The 24,876-nt window shown below is 39.6% G+C and overlaps 1 protein-coding gene and 1 long non-coding RNA gene across 2 annotated transcripts in view; one reads left to right on the top strand and one right to left on the bottom strand.

Moving 5' to 3' along the window:
• Nucleotides 1-11,942, bottom strand: part of si:dkey-106n21.1 (solute carrier family 23 member 1) — a 45,541-nt gene extending 33,599 nt beyond the window's left edge. The window contains exon 1 of the mRNA XM_056388399.1: nucleotides 11,682-11,942. Within this exon, the coding sequence (XP_056244374.1) occupies nucleotides 11,682-11,819 (138 nt within the window). The 5' untranslated portion in view covers nucleotides 11,820-11,942. The remainder of the gene's footprint in view (nucleotides 1-11,681) is intronic.
• LOC130176950 (uncharacterized) lies at nucleotides 1,916-24,876 on the top strand. Its single transcript, XR_008828934.1, has 3 exons — nucleotides 1,916-2,011; nucleotides 2,116-2,186; nucleotides 24,049-24,876. It is a non-coding gene; the product is annotated as an uncharacterized LOC130176950 (long non-coding RNA).

The raw sequence follows: 24,876 nt of genomic DNA, 5'->3' as shown, positions 1-24,876 counted from the left end.
GTTATTCACTGTATATCACCCAGTAAAATACTAAAAATCCTCTTCCAGTAAATAACTGTAATTTCCATTGCATCATGGGATTTTTATGTGACGTAATACGCATACAGTGATTTACTGTATTTTTTTCAAATTGCGGTATGTTACTGTATTTCTTTCGCGCCCATTCACCGTTTTTTTCTTCTTTTTCTCATTAATTGTTTTATTTCCGTATCATTTTATTTTACATTTAGAGTGACAGACTAACTAAGGAACCTATTGGGAACCACACATATTTTTTCGGGGAGGGAGCGCAGGAGGACGGTCACACACACTAAAAGTTCCGGGCAACACATTCACCTGTGCCGGTGTTTAAGAAGAGTTTTCTCCGTAAGAGACACAGACCAGTAAGTATACTACAAAAATAAGAAATAAATAAATAAGAATACATATATATTGACAGTAATTACGCTTGTGAGGTCTGTGCACCAGAATTTAAGATAGTTTAAAACTTACTCTGTGCACCCGAATTTAAGCTAGCTTAATATTTACACTTTTTTTTTTTAGCTTTAGTTGTAGTTGTTTGTTGTAGTTTTCTTAAATGGAATAAAGGCTAAAGACTAACACTGGCTAGCTAAAGATTATCATTAACCTTACAATGTCATATTTTTTTAAAGTGGATATTTTTTTGTGAGAGTGATTGCTGTACAGTACAAGCAGCAAAGATTTTCTTTTTCAAAGCTTAACGAGTGGTAGACAGAAACAAGACAGAGATCTTTTTTTGGTCCAAAGTCAATTCATATCCCTTTTGTGTTTTGTATGTAAGTATTATCCGTGGAAAAAAATTAAAATAAAACGATGTATAACTGTAAAGTTTGTAGCCACTGCACGGCCAGCTTTAAAACCTTTTGTGCCCATGCAAAAAAAGCCATAGAAATTTGGCTAACCATAGGTCTTACCATGACATAGAAGAGTGTCCTGGAAATTTCAGGATATTTTCTACGTTAAAGACTCACATGCACAGAAATCACTTCCCTGCTGTGTCACAGAGACGAGATGTGCATCAGCATAGTGGTAACCTCAAATGCAGTGTTCAAGGAGACAATAGTTTTTCCTTGCCGTGCATTCATTTGAGATTACACATACGCAATGGCAAAAAAGTCACTTGTCCTTTTGAGGGATGCTCACAATATTTTAGAGTGAGGTCATCCTTTGCTACACATATATCTAGGAAACACAGGCAGTCATTTGTTGAGCTGCCACATGCACCACAAGACACTGACAAGTTCAACACATTGAAGACCAAGATGAGACTGTCAATTCATCTCTTGATAATAATGATATTAACCCAGATTTGAACCCTGAAACATTTTCAAACTTCCGGGCCTCTGATCTGTAAACTGTATATACTATGAGTAACCTAAACTTGCAAATATCTGTTAATGTATTCCTTATCCTTTCCTTATCTTCAGTGAACGGAATAATACCGTCGACACCGATGTTAACTGCTTGCCAAATGAACAGACTGCGCCCTGCTTATCCTTGGAAGTGACAGACGGACATGAGGACCTCACACCTCCTCGTACTGAACCCCACAATCCTTGATTATCTATGACAAAAACACAGAACTCATGGATCAGCCAGTTCAAGATTCCTTGGGACAAGATGCCTGCTTCACTCTCACAGGCAATATTTAGAGGGCAAAGTAGACGGCTATGGCCACATAAATTGGAAGCCAAAATGTCTCCCAGAAGGAGAGACAACGGTCTCTTTAGAGGACAGAAGAACAAATATGGCAGCTATATTTCAGTCTGCTGGCCCCAGAGCTGCAGACATGCCAGATATTGACAATTCAATGAGTTTCAGATACATTTATCAATGACGCATCATAAATACCTGCCTTCCTCACGGTATCAGTGTGATTGAGGAGCAATGGCCTTTCCAAAGGCAGGCTCAGGACAGAGACGTTCAAGATCTTCTACGGGACATTGAGAGCGACACAACAGCCACGCAGCAGAACCGGACCAGCATAAACGTAAGTAGGCAAATAGTTTTGTGAATTACCTGAAACGTGTATTTGGTCATTTTGAGGCTGTATTTGAAACATGTTGTAATCCAGGGCTTTTTTGTGTTTTAAAGACAACTGCAGCAAAGGGCATCCATTGAGAAAGACATGACCCTGCCAGCCACCCCTAGACTGATAATGCTTGGTAAGAGAGGACTTTCCTATTATTATGCAAAAGGTTAGTGTTAGTAATAATTGTGTTATTTAAGCTAGGAGAATCAGAGTTTGACTTCAGAGCAGCCATGACATTGGAATCATCTAGCAAAATTAAATTTAAGGAATCCCTGTAAAAATTGGTCATGAATCAGCAATTTAAATATTTTCAGAATCATACTTTCAGGGTTTTTCTGTGCATTTAAGGCCTTAGGTTGAACCACAGACGAAGAAAAAGCAAAAAAACGTATTTGAAGCGCAATGTACTTTTTTGAGATATTAGTGTAGTTTTTTCCTTTCAGCGGGGAGTCTGTCTAGAGACCGCTGTGATAATTATAACATTCAGAGAGCGCAGATTTTGGAAAAAAAGGTTAATGCTACAGTCATATACCCTTACAGGAAGTTATCTGCTGTGATCTAAGACATGTCTTTTATGTTATTCATTATTGCATCCGTCCGGTGCGCAGTCACCCCTTTGTTTTTTGGGAAATATTTGCTTTAGAACGTGCTGTGTGATATTACACCTGTGTGTAGAAATAAAAGGACATTGAGTCCTTATAAAATGTTCAGAAAGATGCTCAGGGAGAAGGGAAGAGAAGTTTCCACTGTAGGAAAGTGTTTTTTTCTCCCAGTTGGACCCTATTACTTTTACAGCTTTCTCCAGCGTTTCAATTTTTTTTTTTAACCCCTTCCACATCCTTCTGTCACCTCAGTGCTTTTTAATTGAAAACAATGTTTTGGACTGTTGCAAAGAAACAGAGTTGATCACGATGGTCTAGCTGTAAATTCCCAGGTGGCTGATTGAAGCAAAGCGTGTCCACATCATCTGGATCAACCTTGAGTCCATAACAAAAGCTCGAACAGACGTTGGACCTGACACAAATTTTCAATTGCTAACGCCACACACTATATATCATGTCATTAAATAGCTTGTGATAAATCAGCAGGATTCAGCAGCTGCCTCACCCGACTGATGTAGGGCATGTCTCCGGGGTTATCAGGTCATCTCCCCTCGGAATTTGATTCACTTTAGATTGATATGAGGCTCAGTGGTTATTTCCAGCATCTGAGAACCCTTTAACCCCCAGCTACACTATTTCACAGACAAACCTTTAAAGATGTGTGCATAGTTTCCAGCATTCGTCAGCGTCAGTTCTTACAGGTCTTTGACAATAGGCTCATGATGCATATATTTATTTTTTATTTTTCTTAACAAAAAGTAAAAGTCATGGAATCTTAAATCCTATATTTAATCTAAATCTTTGACTCATTCAGCAGCCGAACACACCGGTGTTCTTTCTACACTGGAAATCCCGTAATGTTTTGATAGTTTGCTCCAACATTGTTGCTGAAGGTCCCATAAATGTGTTGCACTTGCATGTTCTGTCCAGTTCATTCCAAACCAGCTCCATGCGGTTTAAGAGTGGCGACTGTGCTGGTCCTCCATCATGTGAAGCCAACGTCTGGTTATTTTCTTCCGATACTTTGGCTCATTATTTTGCTGTAGGATGAACCTCTGACCAACCAGTGTGTCTTCCTTCCTTTTCTTACTTGTCTTTTTCTCACCATTATGACAGCAGCATACGCTCATACTTCCTGCAGCACAGTGTTGTCCAAATAATGCATCAGAGGATGTAGTAGCACAGTTTGTTCAAACACTCCCTTTGTATAGACAGAGGATTTGGTGTTTGCATTAACTTTTAAGTTTTTATTTACTTAAATAGCTGTATTTTTTTTCCCAGAAAAAGGTCTGTGAACAGGATTTTTCAGTTGTTTTTTTTTCTCAAAACTAATAAAAACACCAATAAAACTGGAAAAATGTGGGTGCCTTTGACCAGTAGTGTATGTGTAAACACGTATGTATCAAAACCATTACCTATCCGACTTCAGTTTTCAGGATTACATATTTCCTATCCTAACTTTTGCATGTACAGTACATTGTGGGACGTCCCATGTGACCCATTAGATATCTTCAAATGCAAAGAGGTCAGCTCCTTCTTAACACAGTCCACATGCGGCAGATCAGATTCCAAAGCGTACAAACTCTCTTGAGGATGTGTCTGTTTGAAGTGCAAGTCAGGGGATGACACCAGTGCTCCAACTGTGACAGGTATTCAGAGGTGGGGGGATATTACATGGTGACATATGAGATGACTGATGGAAAAAAGACTGAAGTTTACCATTTTTAAGTCAAGCAACAGCTCAGATTATATCCTCCTCAATCATAATGAGGAAAAATGATATTGATACTTAGAATTATTTCATCCAGATTGAGGAGCTTTGTCTTTACAATAGCTACAGCCCAACCCTACATTACAAACACACTAGAGCACAAGTGGGGATGTAGATATAGAAGCCCATATTAAACAAGTCGCTACTGTGTCATGTAGCCCACAGTCAGTGATGTAAAGCTGTCGGAGGCTACTTTTGATATTATACAGTAAAATAAATTGTAATCCCATAAGGATCAGGAACCCATAACCAGAACCATCAGCCCACACTCAATTTGAACCCTGGATGAAACAGGGTAAAGACGCTGGTTATATTTGTACTATATGTCTCAGACTTTTTTGGGCCCCTGAGGCCAATTTATTGTTTATTAAATTTACATGTTACTGGCAAATATTAAACCATAACAACTAGCATATGACATATTTTCCTGCACTTTTAAATCCAGGGGTGGAAGTAACAAAATACTCTCATTACTGAAAAGTCATTTTTTGGTGTACTTCTAAATCTGTAACTTACTCGTACTTAAGTATTTCTTAACTCCAGTATCTTAAAGTCAGACTCAGAACTGACTAAAAACAAAAGTCACATGATGAAGTTATGATTAACTGTTTGAGAACGCAACAAAGAGTCAAATCAGCAGCTGTAGCATAGAAGAAGTTGCTGCTGGATGGATCAGCGTCAACGTCAACAACTACTGTGTTGCCAAGCAACTGCTGCTTTATTTTGCTGTTTAATCTACAAGAAGCGACAGCTGTTTCATTTATGTAGCTTGATTTACGTATCTTAATATTGCTACATAAAGTCTATGTAGCCTGTGGTGTCCTGGTGTTTCTACTGTTTTGTCCCATTTATACAAGCTCTGTGTATAATACAATACGGCTCAACATCACCACACACTACATCCTCTAAAAACATCATGTTTGTGCCTGGCTGGAACCTATTGGTTACTTTTTCGTATATATGCATTCAAATACTAATGCATATATACACCTGGTGGCCTTTTATCGTATGTTATTGTAAACCTTATATTTTAAAAAAATATAAGGTTTACCCAGAGGACATTTTAACTGACGTACTTTGTACTTGTACCTGAGTACAATTTTCCACTACTCTTTCCACCCCTATTTAAATCCCAGCACCAACGATGTTTCTGTAGTTCACAGACCCCTGCAGTTAAAGGCTACATAATCCTTTCAAACTATGAGTAATACTGAACTTACTGGTCAAACGGTACAGTATGGTCCACCTGAACATCTGATACCATTGATCAAGTTTTCCCTTAAACAATAGACTCTTTATGTTACACTATATTTCCTATACTCCTCCAACAATAATAATATACCAGGTGTAGAGGGTCTTCTGTGACCTTGTCTGCATTTCTGGTTGAGAGATTCTGGTATCTATTGTTCTGGACAGTGGAGAGGGAACAGTGTTAGCGGGAGACAGGTGAAGACATAAAACAGGGCCCATATTATAAGTTATGGCTTTGATCCTGCTGTATGCGAGGGAACTTTCAGCACTGGATTTAAAATGGCAATCAACCAATTAAATCTAAGCCATCTATCTATCTCAGTGTACTGTACCTTATCAGTAACAGTGTCTGGACTAGGGTTGCACGGTATACCGGTACCAGTATAGTACCGCGATACTAGAGTTTTGAAAACGGTACTATACCAGCATTTAAAAACAAACGGTACTTTTATTTCATTTTATTGAATGCAAATGAATTGGTAAATTGGAGCCTGTCTCTTTAAGCACAGTGAGGCCAGCGAGTGTGACGTAGTTGCCCGAGCGGATGTAAGCCGCCTCCCACGCGCACTTAGACTGAGGAGGAGAGAGAAACGACAAGTCGCGTCTTAGACAGACGGAGCGGGTTGAAGAAAATACAGTAGATAGAGATGGCAGCTGCAGAAAAGCCCGTACTTGTGGTCAAAATGGGGCCCGAAGTACGGTGTAGAAATATTTCGGGTTCAAACCGAACAATAAAGGCGAACCACTGAACCCAGAAACACCGCAGTGCAAGCGGTGCTACAAACTGTGTCTCGCAAAAGCAGGCAACACTTCAAACCTGTCGAAACATTTAAAGGACAACCATGCGGACTTGTTCAGAGACTTCAGTCAAGAACGACAGGTGATAATGTTGTTCACCAGTTCACTGCACTGTAATGTCAATGAAAGAAGTACAAAGTCCCTCCCAGCCCAGTAGTAAACCTACAGTAGCCTGCAAACAGAGAGCTAAAACATGTCCATGGTTAATAAATACATTAAAAAAATATATTTTTAAGAATTAAATTACAATCTTTAAATATTTAAATAACCCATTAAGGCAATACATAATATAATGAAATATTTTTTACAAAAAGTATCGAAAAGTATCGAAATACATATTGGTATCGGTATCGAAACAGAAATTTGGTATCGTGACAACCCTAGTCTGGACTATTGCACCATCCCTCTCACCGGATGCCTGACACATTACACACCAGAGCGAGGCAGCGAGATAACATCCAGACTGCAGTGAATATGAGAATATTTCACACAGAAGTCTTATGACCGGGTGAAAAAGGCCACATGCTGTGGCCCTTTGCTCTGAAACCTGCTGTGTCTCAGAGGGTGAGCCTGGCACTCAGTCAGCACTTCAAACAAAAGAAAACACCTTTTGTACATCCCACCGTCGCATCTGTCTCACACGAGAGTCACATGACAGAGACAGACCATGCAAATGCTGGCCCATCTGCACCGCATTTCTTCCCCGGTCTTAGACTTGCTCTCACGGTACTTAATTCTCAGCAGGTAGTGTACACACGGACATCTGCTTCAAGGGATTACATGACCGTTTGCTTCCATCTAGTGGTTATCTACCTGCACTCTAGTGACTGCAGGTCTATGTGAGTGGAGGGATCCAACAACTACCAGTACCTACTATTTCCTTTATACTATTACAGAAGGGTTAGTTCACTTATATTCCTGAAAAAACACATTTTCTCAACGATCGTTTGTGGTATCTGGACATGTTGGATGGTCGTAGTGTGGTGTTTTTGTCTAAGTGAGATATTGCTTCTCAGATTAGTGACTTTGGTGATTTAAAAAAAATCACCACACTCCCACCTTTACTACATCATTATAATAATGATGATCAAAATGGGCAATATAATGATTATTTTTATAGTGTCTGCTGTATATATATATATATATGTACACAAATACATTATTAATATAATTATTATATTATTATGATTGTTATTATTATTACATACCACCAATTCTAATTATTAATTTTATTATTTTGTAAATTAAATTATTAATTTATATTATTATAATATATTATTAAAACATCCATGGGCACACACACACACACACACACACACAAACATACCCTTCCTAACCTAAGATCTTACAGTATATACTCCATGTAACTCTCCTATGTTATGCCAGCTGTCTGGCTATTATGTTTTATGTTTTCTGAGTCACCATGTCTTCCATGACACCCCTTATATATTATTGTTAATTATGAATTATCAAGTCATATTAGTTCACCAAAAAATAAAAAAAACATTTTTTTTAAAAATCACCAGCAACTCTCCTTTCCAGGATCAAAACTTCTGTTTTCTGTGGATTTTCCAGAATAACTGGTAAACTGTTTGTAAAAAGCCAAATTTTATAAATTTGTTTTTTAAAATATTAATTAATTAATATATATATAATTTTTTAATAAATTAAATTACTACAGCAAAGTAAAACCATCTGTATGGCTGCATCAAATTAAGTTAGAAAATATATACTTTTGTGTGTGTGATTGGGGAGACCTTGTTTAAATAGTTTAGAAAGTAAACAGTGAATTGTTAACAACACACACAGTGCACTACGATCAGCGGTAAAATGTAAGTTGTTGGTTTACTGTGAATAAGTGTCAGTGTCAGCCCAGGGGGAGGTCCATTATACCACTAACTAAAACTGAATACGAATGTGGTATCATTATTTCCTGATCTGTAAAGTGGTCACCACAGCTATGAGATGAACACAGTGGAGTAAAGAGCAGGCTACATTATTTCTTCTGTAAATGTAGTGAGTCGGAGTGAGTGTGAGTGTGGTTAATCATCACTGAAGGTATTCAGTGATAATTAACCACACTTTTAGCATTATCTGTTTGCTGCTGTGCTAAGTAATCATCTCTGAATACCTTCAGTGATGATTACTTAGCACGCAGCATCATGTGCTGGGATGTGTGCCTTCCACCATGCAGCTGAGATGATACGGACAGATAAGTTGGGGCGTAGGAAGACCAATAAGTTAGCTGGCTGCCTGGATGACCTTGGAGAGGCTCTTCTGGTTAGTGACTGTAAAGATCACTGTAGTAAACTAAAGAACTGCTTCAGTGGTGCTATGATGCAGCATCTGTGAACTTACTGCGTGTACTGCACTGATTACAATACAATAACCTCAGGATTTAACCATCTCAACCTTCTGTTTCTTACACATAGTGGTTTTGGGATGTTATTAGTTCATATTTACAAATGTACACTTGCTGATGCGGTGAGAAGCCTGTTGACTGAAACTACAATGTGAAGTGTGTTTTCTCTCCGAGTCAGGGAGTGTGATGTGAAATTCCTCCTTCAGTTCATACCCGAACACTCACCACTCTACTTGTCAGTGCAGCATCTAACTTCTCAGGTGCCTTAGAGGCAGCAGCAAATACAGCGATAATGACTTTCACCATTTTATTTTACCTTTGCCCGCTTACATATTTTTTTTTTTTTTTATTATTATTATTTTTTTGGGCCTTTTTATGCCTTTAATGACAGTGCAGTAGAGAGAGACAGGAAATGGGGAGGCAGAGAGAGGGGGAATGACATGCAGCAAAGGGCTGTCCAATGTGGGACTCGAACCGGGGCCAACTGCAGCGAGGACCTTAGCCTCTGCACATGGGGCGGATGCTCAACCAAATGAGCTACTCGACGCCCCCTCCCGCTTACATTTTAATGTACATACCTACAATTAAAAAAAATGCAAATCATTTGCCAAAAATTTGAATCTGGACATTCACGGTTTCCTATCCAAAACCTGCACATTTTGAAAGTGAAGTTCCTGTTGGAGGAGTCGTGTAAACTGAGCTGTGCTTCTGTGACCCTCTCTTTGTGAGACTCGCAGACTCGCAGGTGACTGAGTTTGTACTTACCGATTTCCACACTCACACAAACATGCATGCACACAATCAGTACAGTACTTGCAATATTTAACACCACCATCTCTTATTGAGCTATTTCTCTTGTAATAATGGCCGTTCTATACGTAAAGCAGCATTTTTTATCAGACACCTCCAGAGTTATCTACAATGAGTTAAATACCACAATGAGCGTCAGACCTCATCGCCACGGTACAGTAACTCTGACCCTTGAGCTCTTCACTGTTGACATGTCGATGTTCCTGTGACCAGAAGTATCTGTGCTTCATTCTCTCATGAGGCCTGCCTTTGTTATTGGACTTCAGCCTCTTTCCTCTGTTGATACCTGAAACCTTAAAAGGTCTGGCACAACCTGACTCACTGGCAAACAGAAGCTCTTTTGTCTAAATGCAGGAAAACTACAAAAAAAAAGAAGTATAATAATAATAATAATAATAATAATAATGATAATAATAATGCTTTCCCATTCGGTGAGCTCCACTGGTGAACTCCAAACATGACATATGTATATGGAAAAGGTCCGAACACCTACATGCATACTGAACAGCATGAGGACAGGGAGGGAACATTGTTGGCTATGGGTTAAATCCTTTAACAGATTTATGAAAATTATAAAATGTCTGAATAAAATAAAAAATAATAATAAAGACATGATCCCTGCATTTACTGAAACTGTTTGATCTCACTGTTTAATACATATGTCCTTTTTCTGCTTCCATTATATCCATTATATTACAGTTTGAATCAGTTATCAGTTATTAGCCTTAAAGTGACTGCTGGGATTTCTAGCTTGCTAAATATACTTTTAGCTTTTAATCCAGCAGAAAATCTTTAATAAACATGATATTCAGCTGTTAAAATTAAATCTGCCTTATGATGAGAATATCTGCCAGTGATTTGTTGCAACTTAAAAAGGAGCTGTGTGCCAGTTTTGCTATTGCTACATAGCTAACGTTAGCATTAACAGCTATTTATTTACCAGTCTAGAAGAAACGTTGCAAGTTTAGCATCAAGTTTCAGTCCTTTACTATCTCCAGCAGTTAACTCGTTTATCAAATCTTTTCTTTTACTGCATTTGTCACCGTAGCATTCAAGTTGAAGCTGCTCAGAAGGTTTGTTTTAACCTCGTCTTGTAAATGCAACAATGGCTTAAACTCTTGGAAAGACTTGTAAATTAACAGCTGTTAAGGCTGACGTTGGCTATGTAGCAATAGCAAAACTTGCAAATAGCTCCTTTAATATATGACTAGAGAATGGGGCAATCAAGATGCCGGCAAATGTATAAACGTTAATATAACTATTTTGAATTTTTTTATGTTAGAGTCTCTTGTTGAGCTTTGAATAGGAGTTTTGGGTGGTATACAATACATATAATAACAATAATAATAAATGAAGCCATTGCCCTTTGCAAGTGTTGACAGACTGACGTGTTCACACATCTGGAGTCAAAGCTGCGTTGTTTATTATGAGTTCCTAATTTTCTAAATTCTTCCGTTATTCGGGATGGGGAGTAAAGAAGGGCAAACATCAACCTCAGACTCAGCTGTGTACACTTGCATACCCCATGCAGCCAAACCATTTTCTCTCTCTCTCACCCTCTCTCACACACACACACACACACACACACACACACACACACACACACGTCCCCACTTCAATATCCTTTATTCAGTCTCTTGTCTTTTGGTTGATGTTTTACCAAAGAGCATTTCTAGTTTTACCTTGAAGCTATTCCATCTGCCTCGACTACACTCGATCGATCTTTACCACATACTTTGAAACTGTGCAATCGATTCCACTGAAATGTCCCGTCTTTTACGGAGCACATGCACACGATGGTAATTTCACATTCCACAGTGGCTTACATTTAGCTCTCACTGTTACTGTAAGGTAAGAAAGCAGCACTGTGAGTTACCTTCTCTTGGTCTCTTAGGAAAACTGAAACTGAAACAACTTTCATTTCATATTTATATTAAAACGATTAAACAGCACAACCTCACCCTGTATCTGAAACTTTGATATTATCGGTTTCACAAAGCCAAACTGAAGGATTAAGATAACACTTTCACTTACCACAAATGCAGGATTGACTGATCCTTGTTCCTTGAATCCAAGCTCTATTTTCTCCTCTGTGGTAAGATGCATTCTGGTAAACACGGCAAGGTGGTGTGTAGTTGCTTCTGTGGACCTAAGTGTGGGCTCTACACACATACACAAGCACACACGGAGGGAGTAAAACTGACTGACGCAGAACTAAGAGGACAATGTGACTCACGTCACCAGGGAAACTGAGTATCACAGTCAAAAAGAGAGTGACTTGGTTATTTTGTAATCTCCTCCCTGGCTCTGAAATGTTTCTGGTCAGTAGCTAAGTGTATGTAGGCTTAACTACCCAGACTTACAGTCATGTGTCTGCTGTTGTGTGACGATTGGATCTTATAAGAGTAAACAAGCACGTTTGTCACATGAATGTTTACTTTGTCATTTTTCATACATATTAAAACGGTCTTTCAAGAGGTCTGGACTTGAGAGATTTTGGGAATAGGTTTCGTTGTGCAGTGTTTCAGTGGATTTCAGTGTCTGATTTGATTCATGGCTGTTTATATATATATTTTTTGGACTTTTATGCCTTTATTCGATAGCACACAGTAGAGAGACAGGAAATGGGGAGGCAGAGAGAGGGGGAATGACATGCAGTAAAGGGCCGTCCGATGCGGGACTCGAGCCGGGGCCGACCGCAGCGAGGACTGTAGCCTCGACACATGGGGCGCCTGCTTAGACCACTACGCCCCACTCTCTAATTTTTTTTTAAGATCCTATAGTTCATCTGCATTACAATGGACACCATGTTATCACACGGTCACAGTATGATGCTTGACATTTAGAAGGAATGACACTGTCATTAACATCAGTCTGTGATTGAGTTCCTAATGGATTCCACTGACTCGCATGGACTCGCATAATCACTCCGGCACTAAAGCCTGCATTGAGACTGTGTTCAATTCAGTCACTTCCTGTCTCTAGAGCAATTTCATGTACATTAGAGGATGTGCATCTCTGTTTTAACTTTCAAAACTAAACTTAAAACTTATCATATAACTTCTATAAGATCTTTTATTGTATCTTCCCCTACCACCTGTATTTATTGTTATATAACCATGAGTGCAGCCTTCCCCTAACTTTAACCAATGTGTTTTTATTGCCTAAAGAAAAATGAGAAGTAAGTAAGTGTTTTTAAAAAGCTCACTGTCATCCCCGTGCAGTGTAGCCGTGTTTAACAGCACCGTGCTGGACAGGTGACAGGTGTGTCTGCTGTGTCTGCTCTGAAAGACGATACATAGATGTGCTGGACATGTTATTTTAATGTTTAAATACAAACAGTCACTTGGTGAAATGATTTCAGGTTTTGATTTATTACTTTTTGAACATTTTCAGTGAATTTTACCAATACCGTGATAATACTGATAACTGTGATCTTTTTGGTCTATACTATAATTGTGATACTAAATGTCTTTACCGTTTCATATCTATCGTGGACAGACATTGATTACACTGTCTGTCCGCACTAATGTAACCAAGCATCTTGTGTTCATCTATCTGGGTAGATGTGGTAGTAAAATAAAATATATAGAACATAGAGACGTAGTACGATGAAAAGTAACAACAGCTTATTTATTTTTATTAACACGTGTCACTTGTCACTGGTCATTTCTTTGGGAAAAGCACTGTAGGAGTCATAGCAAACTTCTCGCCTTATGTTTTTATGTGCACAGGCTTGTACTTATTTATCATAACACCAAATACTTTTCATGCTTTTAAATGAGTGATAATGTTTATAATCCAACCTTACAGAAAAGGAAAATCAATTTGTCTTTATATCTATGAAAAACCTGGACCTCAAGTAACTCATCCTCTTCTGGTTTTCTGTCTATGGTCCACCGATTCTTACTGGCTTCTCTCTTTCCCTGTGTCCTTGCATTCACTTTCATCACACCCCCTCCGCACACACAGATGGAAACAGAGTAACTGAAGTTTTTCTGTGCCGAGATTATTATTGGAACCATCATCCACAAGGCTGAACATCCCATAATCTCCCAAACACGCATTACTTCACATTTTATTCTGCAGATTTTCTGGGAAAATGGTTAAAATTATGTGTAAAATTCAGATGGAAACTTTCATTTCACCCCCAGAAGATGGAGAATAGATAGGGCTCGATAAATTTTCTCAAGACTAGTACCAATAAAAGTAAACTTGACTGGAATGCAGACTCATTAATGAGAAAACAATAAAAAGAAAATTACGATACATTTACTCTTTCAACAAATATTTTGTTTTTGTCCGTTTAGTAAAATAAGATAAAAAAAACAATAAGGAAAGACAAAATCTTAAAAAAATCATAAAAAAAATCATATACTCTCAATCATTAGGGATTAAATTACAATTTAAAAGTCGGCTATAAGAAAGCAGATTTGCAAGGAGCCCTGATGTGCCTGATTATCTAGTCTGTAAAATGCGACTGTTTTTTAGGGGTTTTGGTGCGCATGCGTCTTGGGAGAACCTGACATCAGTCAAATTAACCACAATAATCAAACACGGTAATTGACCACGGTTATAGTGATAATTAAAATTTAAACGGTAATACCAACCACATGGCATTTTCACCATGATACAGTGTGAAACCAGGAACCGTCTCATCTCTAGTCTGGAGCATGGGATCTTGTCTTCTTACATTACAACTGAAACCTCATCTGACCCAATAGCTGTTCTGTATGTTCCCTGCTCTTATTACCACACATAATCAGGAATTTGACACGTTCTGGATATGTGAAGACAAGCATGAATACTATGTTCAAAATCACTGTCACGTCAAGGGAATGAGAAATCAATTCATTCCTATGGTCATGGCTTGTTTAGGAGACTTGACATGCAGTGGTGCAGCCAGATGATTTTCATAGGCCTGGCCAGGCCAGTATGAGTCACTTTGGGGTGGCACAGGAATTGACAGTCTTGTTCAGTTTCTTTTCTGCGTGGTATAATTTAACAATAACAGCAGCTTTCACCACTGTTGCAGCTTGTACATGAATCTTTGCTCTTTACGGCTTGGGAATTTTGTTCCTCGTCTTATTTTTTATCCAATTGATTGAACTTCACTTAATCATGGCTGACAGTGACTGACTGAACTTTGATGCTGAACTCACAACGTTTCTTCCAGAATGGTCAGTAAACAGCTACGCTCTTTCTTTAGCTGTGGAGAAATGCCTCTGGAAAAAGAAAGAAATGAGTGACCCACATTACAAGTGTGTGGTTCTCATTTATCCAAGTTTGTACTAGCTGGAAAGCAAACAACAGAAACTCTCATTAGTCAAACATTTGCAGCATTACTGTTGCTGCCCTCGCAGTTGAATACGGGCGTATTAATTTAAATAGCAAACACCTGTGTCACAGATTAATTGATGGACACCTGCCAGGCAATCAGAATTAAGAATTTTTTTAAAAACTTGAAAATGTTCAACTGTAATTTACTTTACATGATCATACTTTCATGTTAAATGTTATGCTAGCTCTGATAAGGGCACAAGGCCTCATTTTAAAAAAGGTTTTATTTTTTACTTTTTATTTTTCACTTATATGTTTTTAGGCCCCAGCAAGTATTAATGTATGTCTACGTATAAACATATAAACTACTTATATAACTTTTTACAACAAAATGAGTACATATAAGTATTCTTTTATAAAAAGCGCACACACACACACACACACACGGATATAGGAGCCTGGTAAAGTGGATCCGTCGCATCTGTTTGTTGGTGCTTCTGTAAGTGTTGAATCCTCCGTGTGAGAGATCAGTGAATGTGTGTTTTTAAAACTTATTAGTGGTGTTTCTGGTTTAATAGCACTATGTTGTCTCTCAGTCTTACGCAGTCAAAGTGAAGTCTGACTTGCAAGGCAAAGATACAATGCTGTTGTTTTACAAGAGGCAAAACTGAATGTGAAAAAAACAAAAATTAAAAAGTGGTGCACCACTGTGTCGCTGTGTGGGTTTGCACCATGTAGCGTTGAGTCAACGACGATACAGTTCGTGATTGTTTGCTTTAAAGAAAAGTGTCCTGGCGTGGGAGAGTTGCTCTGAGCCAACTTAGTGAACATGAAAGGCATCTGGTGTTCTCACTTTAACAACCACTCTTTGATTTCCTTATTTATCTCTTTCTTCATGTACCTCCATCATCACCACAAAGAGGCCCCTCTGTCAGGGTGTCCATTTCCCAAGGTCTTTTAAACTGCAGTGTTTTACACAGCAGGATTCTGTTCACGTGCAAAATTGTCATGTCTAATTCAAAAGACCACGGCAGTCACAGATCCTGTAAGAATACAAATTCCTAAATCCTCAATGATTTTCACGCTTTTTCCGTATAGACTACCCCGGTAACTTTTCTCCCCCGATGACTGCGTCCCGCTCACCTTTAAGTGCAGCTAGCAGATTTTTTCACAAGCTTGTTGTTGGGTTTCTGTAAAGCAGGTGTCTGAAAGGATTGGACACGGTACGACTTGGAGTGAAAAGATTCTTTGTACCTTCAGCCTCTCACAGTTCACAGCAATGTTTCACATGATAAAACCAAAGACGAGGGAATACTTCTGTCCTGAGAAAGTTAACCTGTGTCATGTTGGAGTTTCATTAGCAGACGACAGTAACAGTGAATAAAAGAATATCAAAAAGGCCTAAAAGCACTGTTCCTTACTCAAATCACATTTCGTAAGTTGTGAATACTATAAAAGATCTTTTATAAACTCAAGTCCTAAACTGGGAACAAAAAAGTGTGTGTACAGATGTTTCAGCATGAAACCTAACTGTAATATGTTACCAACCATTCCTAACAATCAGACAGATCTGGTAGACAGTGACTAATGAAAAATGTGAGTAGATGAGCATTGAAAAGAATTGATCAGAGCTTCATTTCCAGGCTTTGATGAACCATGGACCCTTGTGACGGTGTGACGTTGAGAACAAAAAGGGAGTTCACACAGTAGCTGCTGACCTGTGGGCAAGTGATCAGCATAAGTGTTACTGTTATCTCCAGAGAGATAGCTTAAATCGATCCACACACACACACACACACACACACACACACACACACAGCAGGAAGTCAGGGTTGATGATGTGTGTAAAAGCATCTGACTTTGACAAATGGTCCTCCCAGAAGTTTAGCAGATTTCAGGTAAAACACTCAGAGTAACCAAATGCTGCAAGGCTTGACTTTGCGTGTGGGCGGGGCTGTGGGCGGGGCTGGGGGCGTGGCTGAGAGTGGTGACTGCAGTTCCAGAAGTCCTGACGGCTGGTTTTAAGGCTCAGTTTCTGAATACAGCCTGTGTGTGTATTTCTCTGTGGACTGAGGCTTTGATACGTTCAAGTATTAACATAGAACCTACAACACATGGAAATCTCCCTTTATACAATATGGGACCTTTAATTCTGGTTTGACCATGGTCCTCCCCTTGGAACTTGACAGAGAAGTACTACTGTCTTACCATAGTGACAGCAAATCAACACCTCATCAAAGCCTATCATGTGCCTGCTCAGATCCAGTCAGATGTTCGACATATTGACACACAGGCCCGTGGCGTTGAAGAGAAGACCAGATCAGACCGGACTCATTTACAAATGACGTGACCAACACACAGCTTAGTATCTACATATGTCGGACCGATCTGGGTCAGACTCTTGCGTAACAGGGTCGTTCCATCACAAAGAGACTTAATATAGGATGAGCAAATGAAATAACGTGATACCATGCACAAACGTTGTGCTCCTAATTGTTCATTATTGTCATGTTTTCTTCCACTGGAAACAAACGATTCTTTGGCCTAGTTGTTGAAAGTGAATCTCTTACATCTTTCCCACTTGATATCTACCTTTGACTATGTGAACCCACTGATTTAATCCTATGCTGATTGTCCTAGATTGAACAATTGGCTCCTTTATCAGAGGTACCATGCCTTGTTTCCATCGTCATAGAAAATAAACACACTTCTTTAGCAATGTTTCAGTGTCTATCTTGATTTAAAAAGCAGAAAAGAGACACAGAACATGGCTGAGAATAAAGGATGTATTGTGCAGGAGTCCCAGTCAGGTGTAATGTTGACCGTTGATCACCACTGACGAACAAGCTGACCTACATGATCCAGTCTTAAGGAAATGGCTTGACACAGATATAATACGAGTCATTCAGTTTCATGTAGAAGGGTCGCCACACGAGTCAGTCCTGCATGTTGAAGAGTCATCCTTCATTTATGAAGTGGGGTGTTTCCAGCTATCTCCATTTCATAGCTTCACCATAATTCCCTGTGGGGATTTTGAATCATTTCAAATTAGTTAGGCATAAGATAATCTCTGACTCACCGAGGGGGTTCCTCTCTCTGACCCCTCGCTGGGGATTATATGATGCATATAGCCACCAGACACTTTTTAATGAGAGAGAGAGAGAGAGAGATAAGCCTCAATCATTTTCAATCAATTTTTCCCCCATAAAACTGAGCTTGATTCGGCGGCTTTATGCATCAGTTAATGAAAATATTCACAACTGTGGAAGGCTGTGCACGGCAGTCAGTTCCAAAATGAATGTGCTTTTTTCTTCTTCTATGTTTTTCTTTTTTTTGCTCTGAATTCTGTATAAATGTTTAGAAAGCAAAAATAAAGAAAGACAGGAATGCAATCATTTTAGTTGGGTGAATATCTAATCCAACTATGACTATCCGAGTTTTCTTGACTTTGTGGCACGTGTCAGGTCCAGCTGATACAATGATATTGGCTGAAAAGATTTGGCAGATGCGTTTATCCAAAGCGACTTAAAAGTTAGAAAAGTGACTGTCTCCATCTCTAGCTACAAGAGCATCATGACAGAAATAAGATCTGAAAAGGTCCGTGCCTTCATGAGAACGTTACAGATTCAGACACAGCCACACCTGAGGGGAACGAGCGCCGTCATACACGACAGGTGGAAACGTTTTGCTCGTTAGTTCCTTTAGCTTTAACAGTTCACGTTCATCTGTTTGAAGAGATCGATGAGATTTTTGAGTAACCACACTGGCTGCTGTATTTTTGCTCTGTCGGTGTGGCCTGTTTAAGATCGGCAGGTTGTCTGATCTGTAGTGGAGTAGTCAGACCAACATCTGCCTGGCTTTACCTTAAAAGAAATTAATCTCAAAAACAATACATAAAAAAAAAAAAAAAACAGGTGAACTAACGGGGGGATCCACAGCTGTTCAAAACAGAACAGGGTGGAAAATCCCATCAGCACTACAAAGCCAAACAGCAGCACACGCTGTTAACAACATACAGAGTTTGAGCAAAGATAATTGTTCAGACAAATGTCTTGAAACAAAGAACTGACAAATCAAACTGTATCTCCTGCCCGGATACAGGTTTTCTGTAGTGGAACATTTTTTACCACCAGTCAGAACCTTTTTAATTGAAGATTAAAAAAAAAAAAAAGCTCCTATGGGAGTAATGTTGAATTAAAACATTGACTGAATTGAACAATATACAACACACAAGGCTGTGCATAGTCTGAAGTCTTATTCTTGCCCACAGGGTGGCAGTATTTCATAAGCCAGGATATAACAACCTCTGCTGGTGAACACAGAGAGAACCACAAGCACTGTGTTCATTAGGAAAAACAAAACCAATTCCATGTCACAAGAGAAATGATCCACGTTTTAGGGGATGGAAGCAATAAAAACTGTTCAGATACAAACATGCACAAACTGAAATTTACAAGCCAAAGCCATGGTGCACCCACACAGGTGTTTTCACTCATCTTGCCTGATTAGACCTCCTCTCAGGTAGAGCTGAGCCCTTGACTTTAATTGGCATCACCTGTGTGACCTGTGTGAGCACAAGGGTTTTAAAATGCCTCGTGAGGATATACTTCATATAGAGATTTAAAAAAAAAAAAAAAAAAAAAAAAACTGAGTGTGTTAGAATCTGTTTGAAATCAAATGAAAACAAATCATGCCATCATGAAACACAAAACTTAACTGAGTGCTTGCAGCATTGTGCATTTAAACATATTCTTGACAGCTCTTTGATACTTTTTTTTTACGTCCTCTCTCTTTCCCTTGTTGTGGGTTTTTCACTCAAGCAGAATCTACAACATTGCAGACTTACAGTGAGACTCTGGACACCAGCCTTTGTTTTGATGCACCTTAACAGTTTTTATTGTATTAGTTTTACAGCCTTCACCACCTCAGATTTCTCATCTGTCATTTTTCACACCTGCATTTGGTATTTTTCATTTAGTTGTATGTGAATATTGAGTTAAATTCAAGCTGTGTCCCAGTCATACTATATTAACTTTCATGACATACTGTTTTTTGCAGCTATGCTAAGTCGCACCTTTAATGGGACGGATGGTTTATATGGGAAAGACTCTATCCTGTTGTGTTATCACAAAGGTGCTTGTATGAGGGTTAAAATGCATTGAGAACACTATCAACTTGAAGAATAGTTTTTGGCTGACATGAGGCATCCACGTTGTGCAGTGCGCTCCTCAGTCATAGATTCAAGCTGCATGTTTATGTAAACACAGTTTACATAAGGAAACTGGTAATTATGTGGCATCAGTCTACAAGAAACGAACATAGCCTACTTCTCTGTTGCACTTTGTTGCCACTGAACAACAGGAAGACTGTGGCATTTGGAATTCCAATTAAACTTTCCAAAGCAAAATATATTTGTAAAGATATTGTACTTTTTTTAAGATTGTCTTCTCATCACCATCTGCAATTAATTTATATTTTTAGTTCTTATTTTCTTAATGGAACAATAGTTTCCAACAGCATACTCAAACGTGTGTATATGTACTGACTGTTTTGAACACACTACATAGTCAAATACTACACCCATAGCTCCTCCCACCCTCAACATGTGCAGAGGTCTCATTAGTCAGACTAAGTGAAAACACCTGTGTAGGTTCACAGAGCCTTTATTCCCTACAACACACACACAAACATACACACACGCATACACCCAAATGAAATCCATTCCACGTCACCAAAATTCCTTTACCTACCTACTTACCTACAAGTTCCCTGTTTGTCTGGGTCCCTTTTTAATCCCTTTCACTGAGTACATACACACCATTCATACACAGGTGAAGGTTTACAAAGGTACATTCACTGGACGAACATGGTAAATCCTAATTTGTAGCCATAACCCCTCGAGGTCATTACATCTCACTGCAGGGCAAGATTATCTGAGGTAATCCCACACTGAGACCCCAGGATTTACACCACATAGATCCAGAGAGAATCGAGCCATTCATAAAAGTGGAGTGCCACTCTGAGTTTATAGTTTGAGAGACGCAGAGAGGCCAGAAAATAAACTTCACTTGGGGTCAACTACTTTTAGATTTGGACTAAAAACAGTTAGAAAATATTAACTTTCAGTTCCTTCTCAGTCAGTTAAATTGAGGGACACAGTGATGAGACCCTGCCAATCAATATTTCAGGTGAGACTCATCCTCTAATGGCTCACAGGAAGTGGGCGGAACCCCCCTGAGGCAGGAGGGAGCGGCTAATCAGCAACTTGCAGCTAACAGAGGTTGGCTAGCCATGTGACTGTAGTAAGTGTGTTTGTATGTCAGTGCAGTTTTGGGTGTGTGTGTGTGTGTGTGTGTGTGTGTGTTTGTGTATGAGGAAACAAGCCCATATCTAAGAGTATATGTGTTGAAGTGAGTGTCACGTGTAAATATATGCATGGAATGAAGGCATGTATAGTAGAACAGTGTTCTTATTTTCCACATCAGAACATCAGATGACAGCGGCCCTGTGGGCGCGTGTGTGTGTTTGCACTTATATGTTTGTGTGTGACTACTGGCATTGAGGATGTGCGTGCATATGTGGTGTCCTCTGTTGTCGCTAGCTTTCCATAAGTCCGCACTTAATTCTTCTTCACTCTCACCCACCCACACAAACACACACGTTTCACAAACACTCAGCCACAGCATTATATGTAGTGGTATTCTCAGTGCTGATGGAAAGACAGGAAGCCGGCAGACAAAGGTGAACCATCACAAACACACACAGAAAACAGATAGTGCTCTTGACATTTTACCTCCATCTAGAGGAAATCAGGTCGCTCTGCTTCCTGTTAACGCTCACTGTTTTGAGAATTTGTGATATTTTTTTTATATAAGCACAAATCTCCTCCCCACGACCCTCTCAAACACACAACTCAACACTGACACAAAACCAACACATAGACCATGGGGGAAAAATCAATTTAACCCCAGTACTGACACACACATGGACGACTGACTCCTGCTCTGACCTACAGTTGTACAATGGAACTGTAACAGATGATTCTGTGTGTGTGTGTGTGTGTGTGTGTGTGTGTGTGTGTGTGTGTGTGTTGTAAACAATTGGCCTCCGGCCTCATTGAGTTTGACTGACCCAGTTTACATTGATGTTTTAAGCATTTAACAAACGTTAGCGCACTCTGTGCTTAATGAATCAAGCAGGTTAGAGTAAACTTCAGTTCCTGCACATCAGCATCAACAAGCAGAATCAATCCGTTAATTATGTCAAATTAAAAATCATTTCATGATCCATTTTCCACATCGTTAATATATTAATTAATATTGGCTCAGGTCTTTTAAGACAAAAAATAAATAAATGCGCTGTGGTAGTCGGTCTTTCTGGAAATTTATCCTGGTGTCCAACTACGGTACAGTCCCAAAATATGTTCCAAAAGCATTTCTCTGTAGACTGCTGCTCTAGACCTTGGTGCTAGCCTGCAGAGCTAGCCACTGCTTCTGTCCCATCAAAGGAACTTTTATAGGAGTTATTTGTACTTACCCGTCTAGAAGAAATGTTGAGAGTTCCGCATCAAACTTCATTCCTTTACTCGCCAAGAGCTGTCTCCAGAGGTGGAAAGCAACCCTTTTGTTTTGCTTCTGTTTCTATAACTTCTTTTCTTCTACTTAAGTTAGCACTCTAACCAGCTAGCCCGCGCCCACTGTGACTGTCTCGTCACTTTCCGATATCGAGTCACTGTCACTGAATCCAGTCTGCCCTGAAGAAGCAGCGCTGCTTAGAGGATGTTTTAACCTTGTTAAGTGCAACAAAGACTGAATCTCTTGACAACACTGGTTGGCTGTGTATCAATAGCAAAACCCGCAAATAGCTCCGTTAAGCATTCTTTCCGAAAAGTAAAATGTGCTTCTGGGGTTTGCTAATGAGTATCTACGGAGCCTCATATTATAGCGCAGCAGTGTGTGCAATGCAGTACATCGCAGCTATTGTCTTTCTACGATATGCACCAGTATTTTAGACGTAATCTCTAAGGTGTCATAAATTCTTCTCTACACTTTGGGCTTGTGAGAAATTATGTTTGTCAAGGCAGCACAGCAGCATTTCATGGTTTTGTTTAGTTTTTTATTTTTTATATAGTACAACCTTTATTCAGACATGGAGTTAACTGTACAACATACTATTGAACCAGGTTGTTTGGAGCTAGGATTCTTTTGTCGTTATTACAAATATCAATATGTTTATGAATGAAGTTTTTTTTTTTCTTGCCTCTTGGACAGAAACCAATGATTTCTTTATAAAAAGAGATTCCAAGACACGTGGCCAGAGAAATAAACACATTCAACTGAATAAATTAGCAGTGCTGTGCCTTTTTGGAATCTTTTCCTTTTTTACTCTTGTTGAGTCTTTGAGGTCTGCAGCTGGAACGGCACAATGTTGCCCTTCAAGTCATCTTCAATACCGTTTCCTGTCACTTCTCATGCTCAGCGGTGTTTTTTCATAACAAAAGCAGTTTGCGAGAAGAAAAACTGTCATCACACCCTGTCCCTTTCATCACAGCACATGTAGTTGAGTCTGGGTGAACTACAAGTTTTTGTCTCCCTCTTTAGTTGCATCAACGAAGGTGTAATATCTGAATTCAGTGTAGAGTTGTTCAGTATGTTGGCTGTGTCCTGCAATCTCTTCATCATCTTCTGCGCATCTATACATGATGCTGATGAAGATTCTGGATGTTACTGTCGCAGGTTTCAGTAGAAAATTCATTCTGCATAGCAGTTGAATTTCGTGTGCATAATCCTTTGCTTCCTCTTTTGTATCATCTCCTTTTATCTTCTATTCTCCCTCTGGTTTTAGATGAAAATCCTTCATTGTTCTTCTCTGTGTGCTTTTCTTTTACCCTCCCTACATTGCCACTGCATTCATGAAACTATGCTATTATATAGATGGAAAGCTAGCTGCTGCTATAAACCCATCTTTATATCCTTCCCTTCTCCTCTCTTTTATTTCTTCTTTCCCCCGTTGAAGCCAGTTTTTCTGAATGAGCACGTGGGTATATGTCCTCTGATGACGGCATGCTTTTCCCCCTCCCGCTCTCTTATCGCCTCTCCCCCTCCCTCCCTCTTTCATTCAGCTGCTGTTTTCCTGAATGAGCGATGAAACCGTCCCATGACCTCATCTGTGGCTCAGCTGTGCCCCCTCCCCCAAAAACTCAAAAGATGGAGCAATGATGATTATGATGGCAGCACTGATGATGATGGAAAGGCGGTGTGGGATGGAGCGGCGGTCATAAACCGCTGCTGTTGCCATGATGTAAGGCAAACAGAAACATCCGGTCCTCTGCAGACAATTGTGCATGTGCTCACACACGAACACTCGCATGCATGCGCACTGCATCCCTGCGCTTCAGGATTACAACGCTTAATCTGCACAGCAACAGCCCCCATGCTGCTTTAATGCTGAGCTGATGGGTGAGAGAAAGAGGACGGAGAGAGAAATGAAGGAAAAAAAGGAAGGATGAGAGGAAAGGAAAAAGGAAATGCCAGGGGAGGAAGCACAAGACAGAAATGCTGAAAATGTTACAGGGAGACACAGAACGAGACAGAGACAGAGGATGTGAAGGCATCAAGAGAGAGAGAGAGACACAAGATTAAGAATGGCTGCATATTCATTCATAATTTCCTCTTCATTCACATCGTCCACCGGCCCAGTGGACAGCCGTGATCACCCTGTTACATAAGCGAGGGAGAAGGGATGAAGAGAGGGGGAGAGAGGAGGGGTGAGAGGAGGTGAGGTCAGGTGAAGGAAGAAAAATAGAGAAAGAAAAAAGCGGCGAGTGAGAAATGGAGCCGGCTGCACTGATCCTATTCTCTTCCTGCAGGACCAGTCACCTTAGCATCACTGTCAGGACATGATTTATGTAGTTTGATGATGGCGGCGGTATTTTGGTGATGTCACAATG

Source organism: Seriola aureovittata, chromosome 10 (assembly GCF_021018895.1).
Source record: "Seriola aureovittata isolate HTS-2021-v1 ecotype China chromosome 10, ASM2101889v1, whole genome shotgun sequence".
Taxonomy (NCBI): Eukaryota; Metazoa; Chordata; class Actinopteri; order Carangiformes; family Carangidae; genus Seriola; species Seriola aureovittata.
Note: the sequence above shows the minus strand (reverse complement) of the source record. Positions and strands in the feature narration are given on the sequence as shown.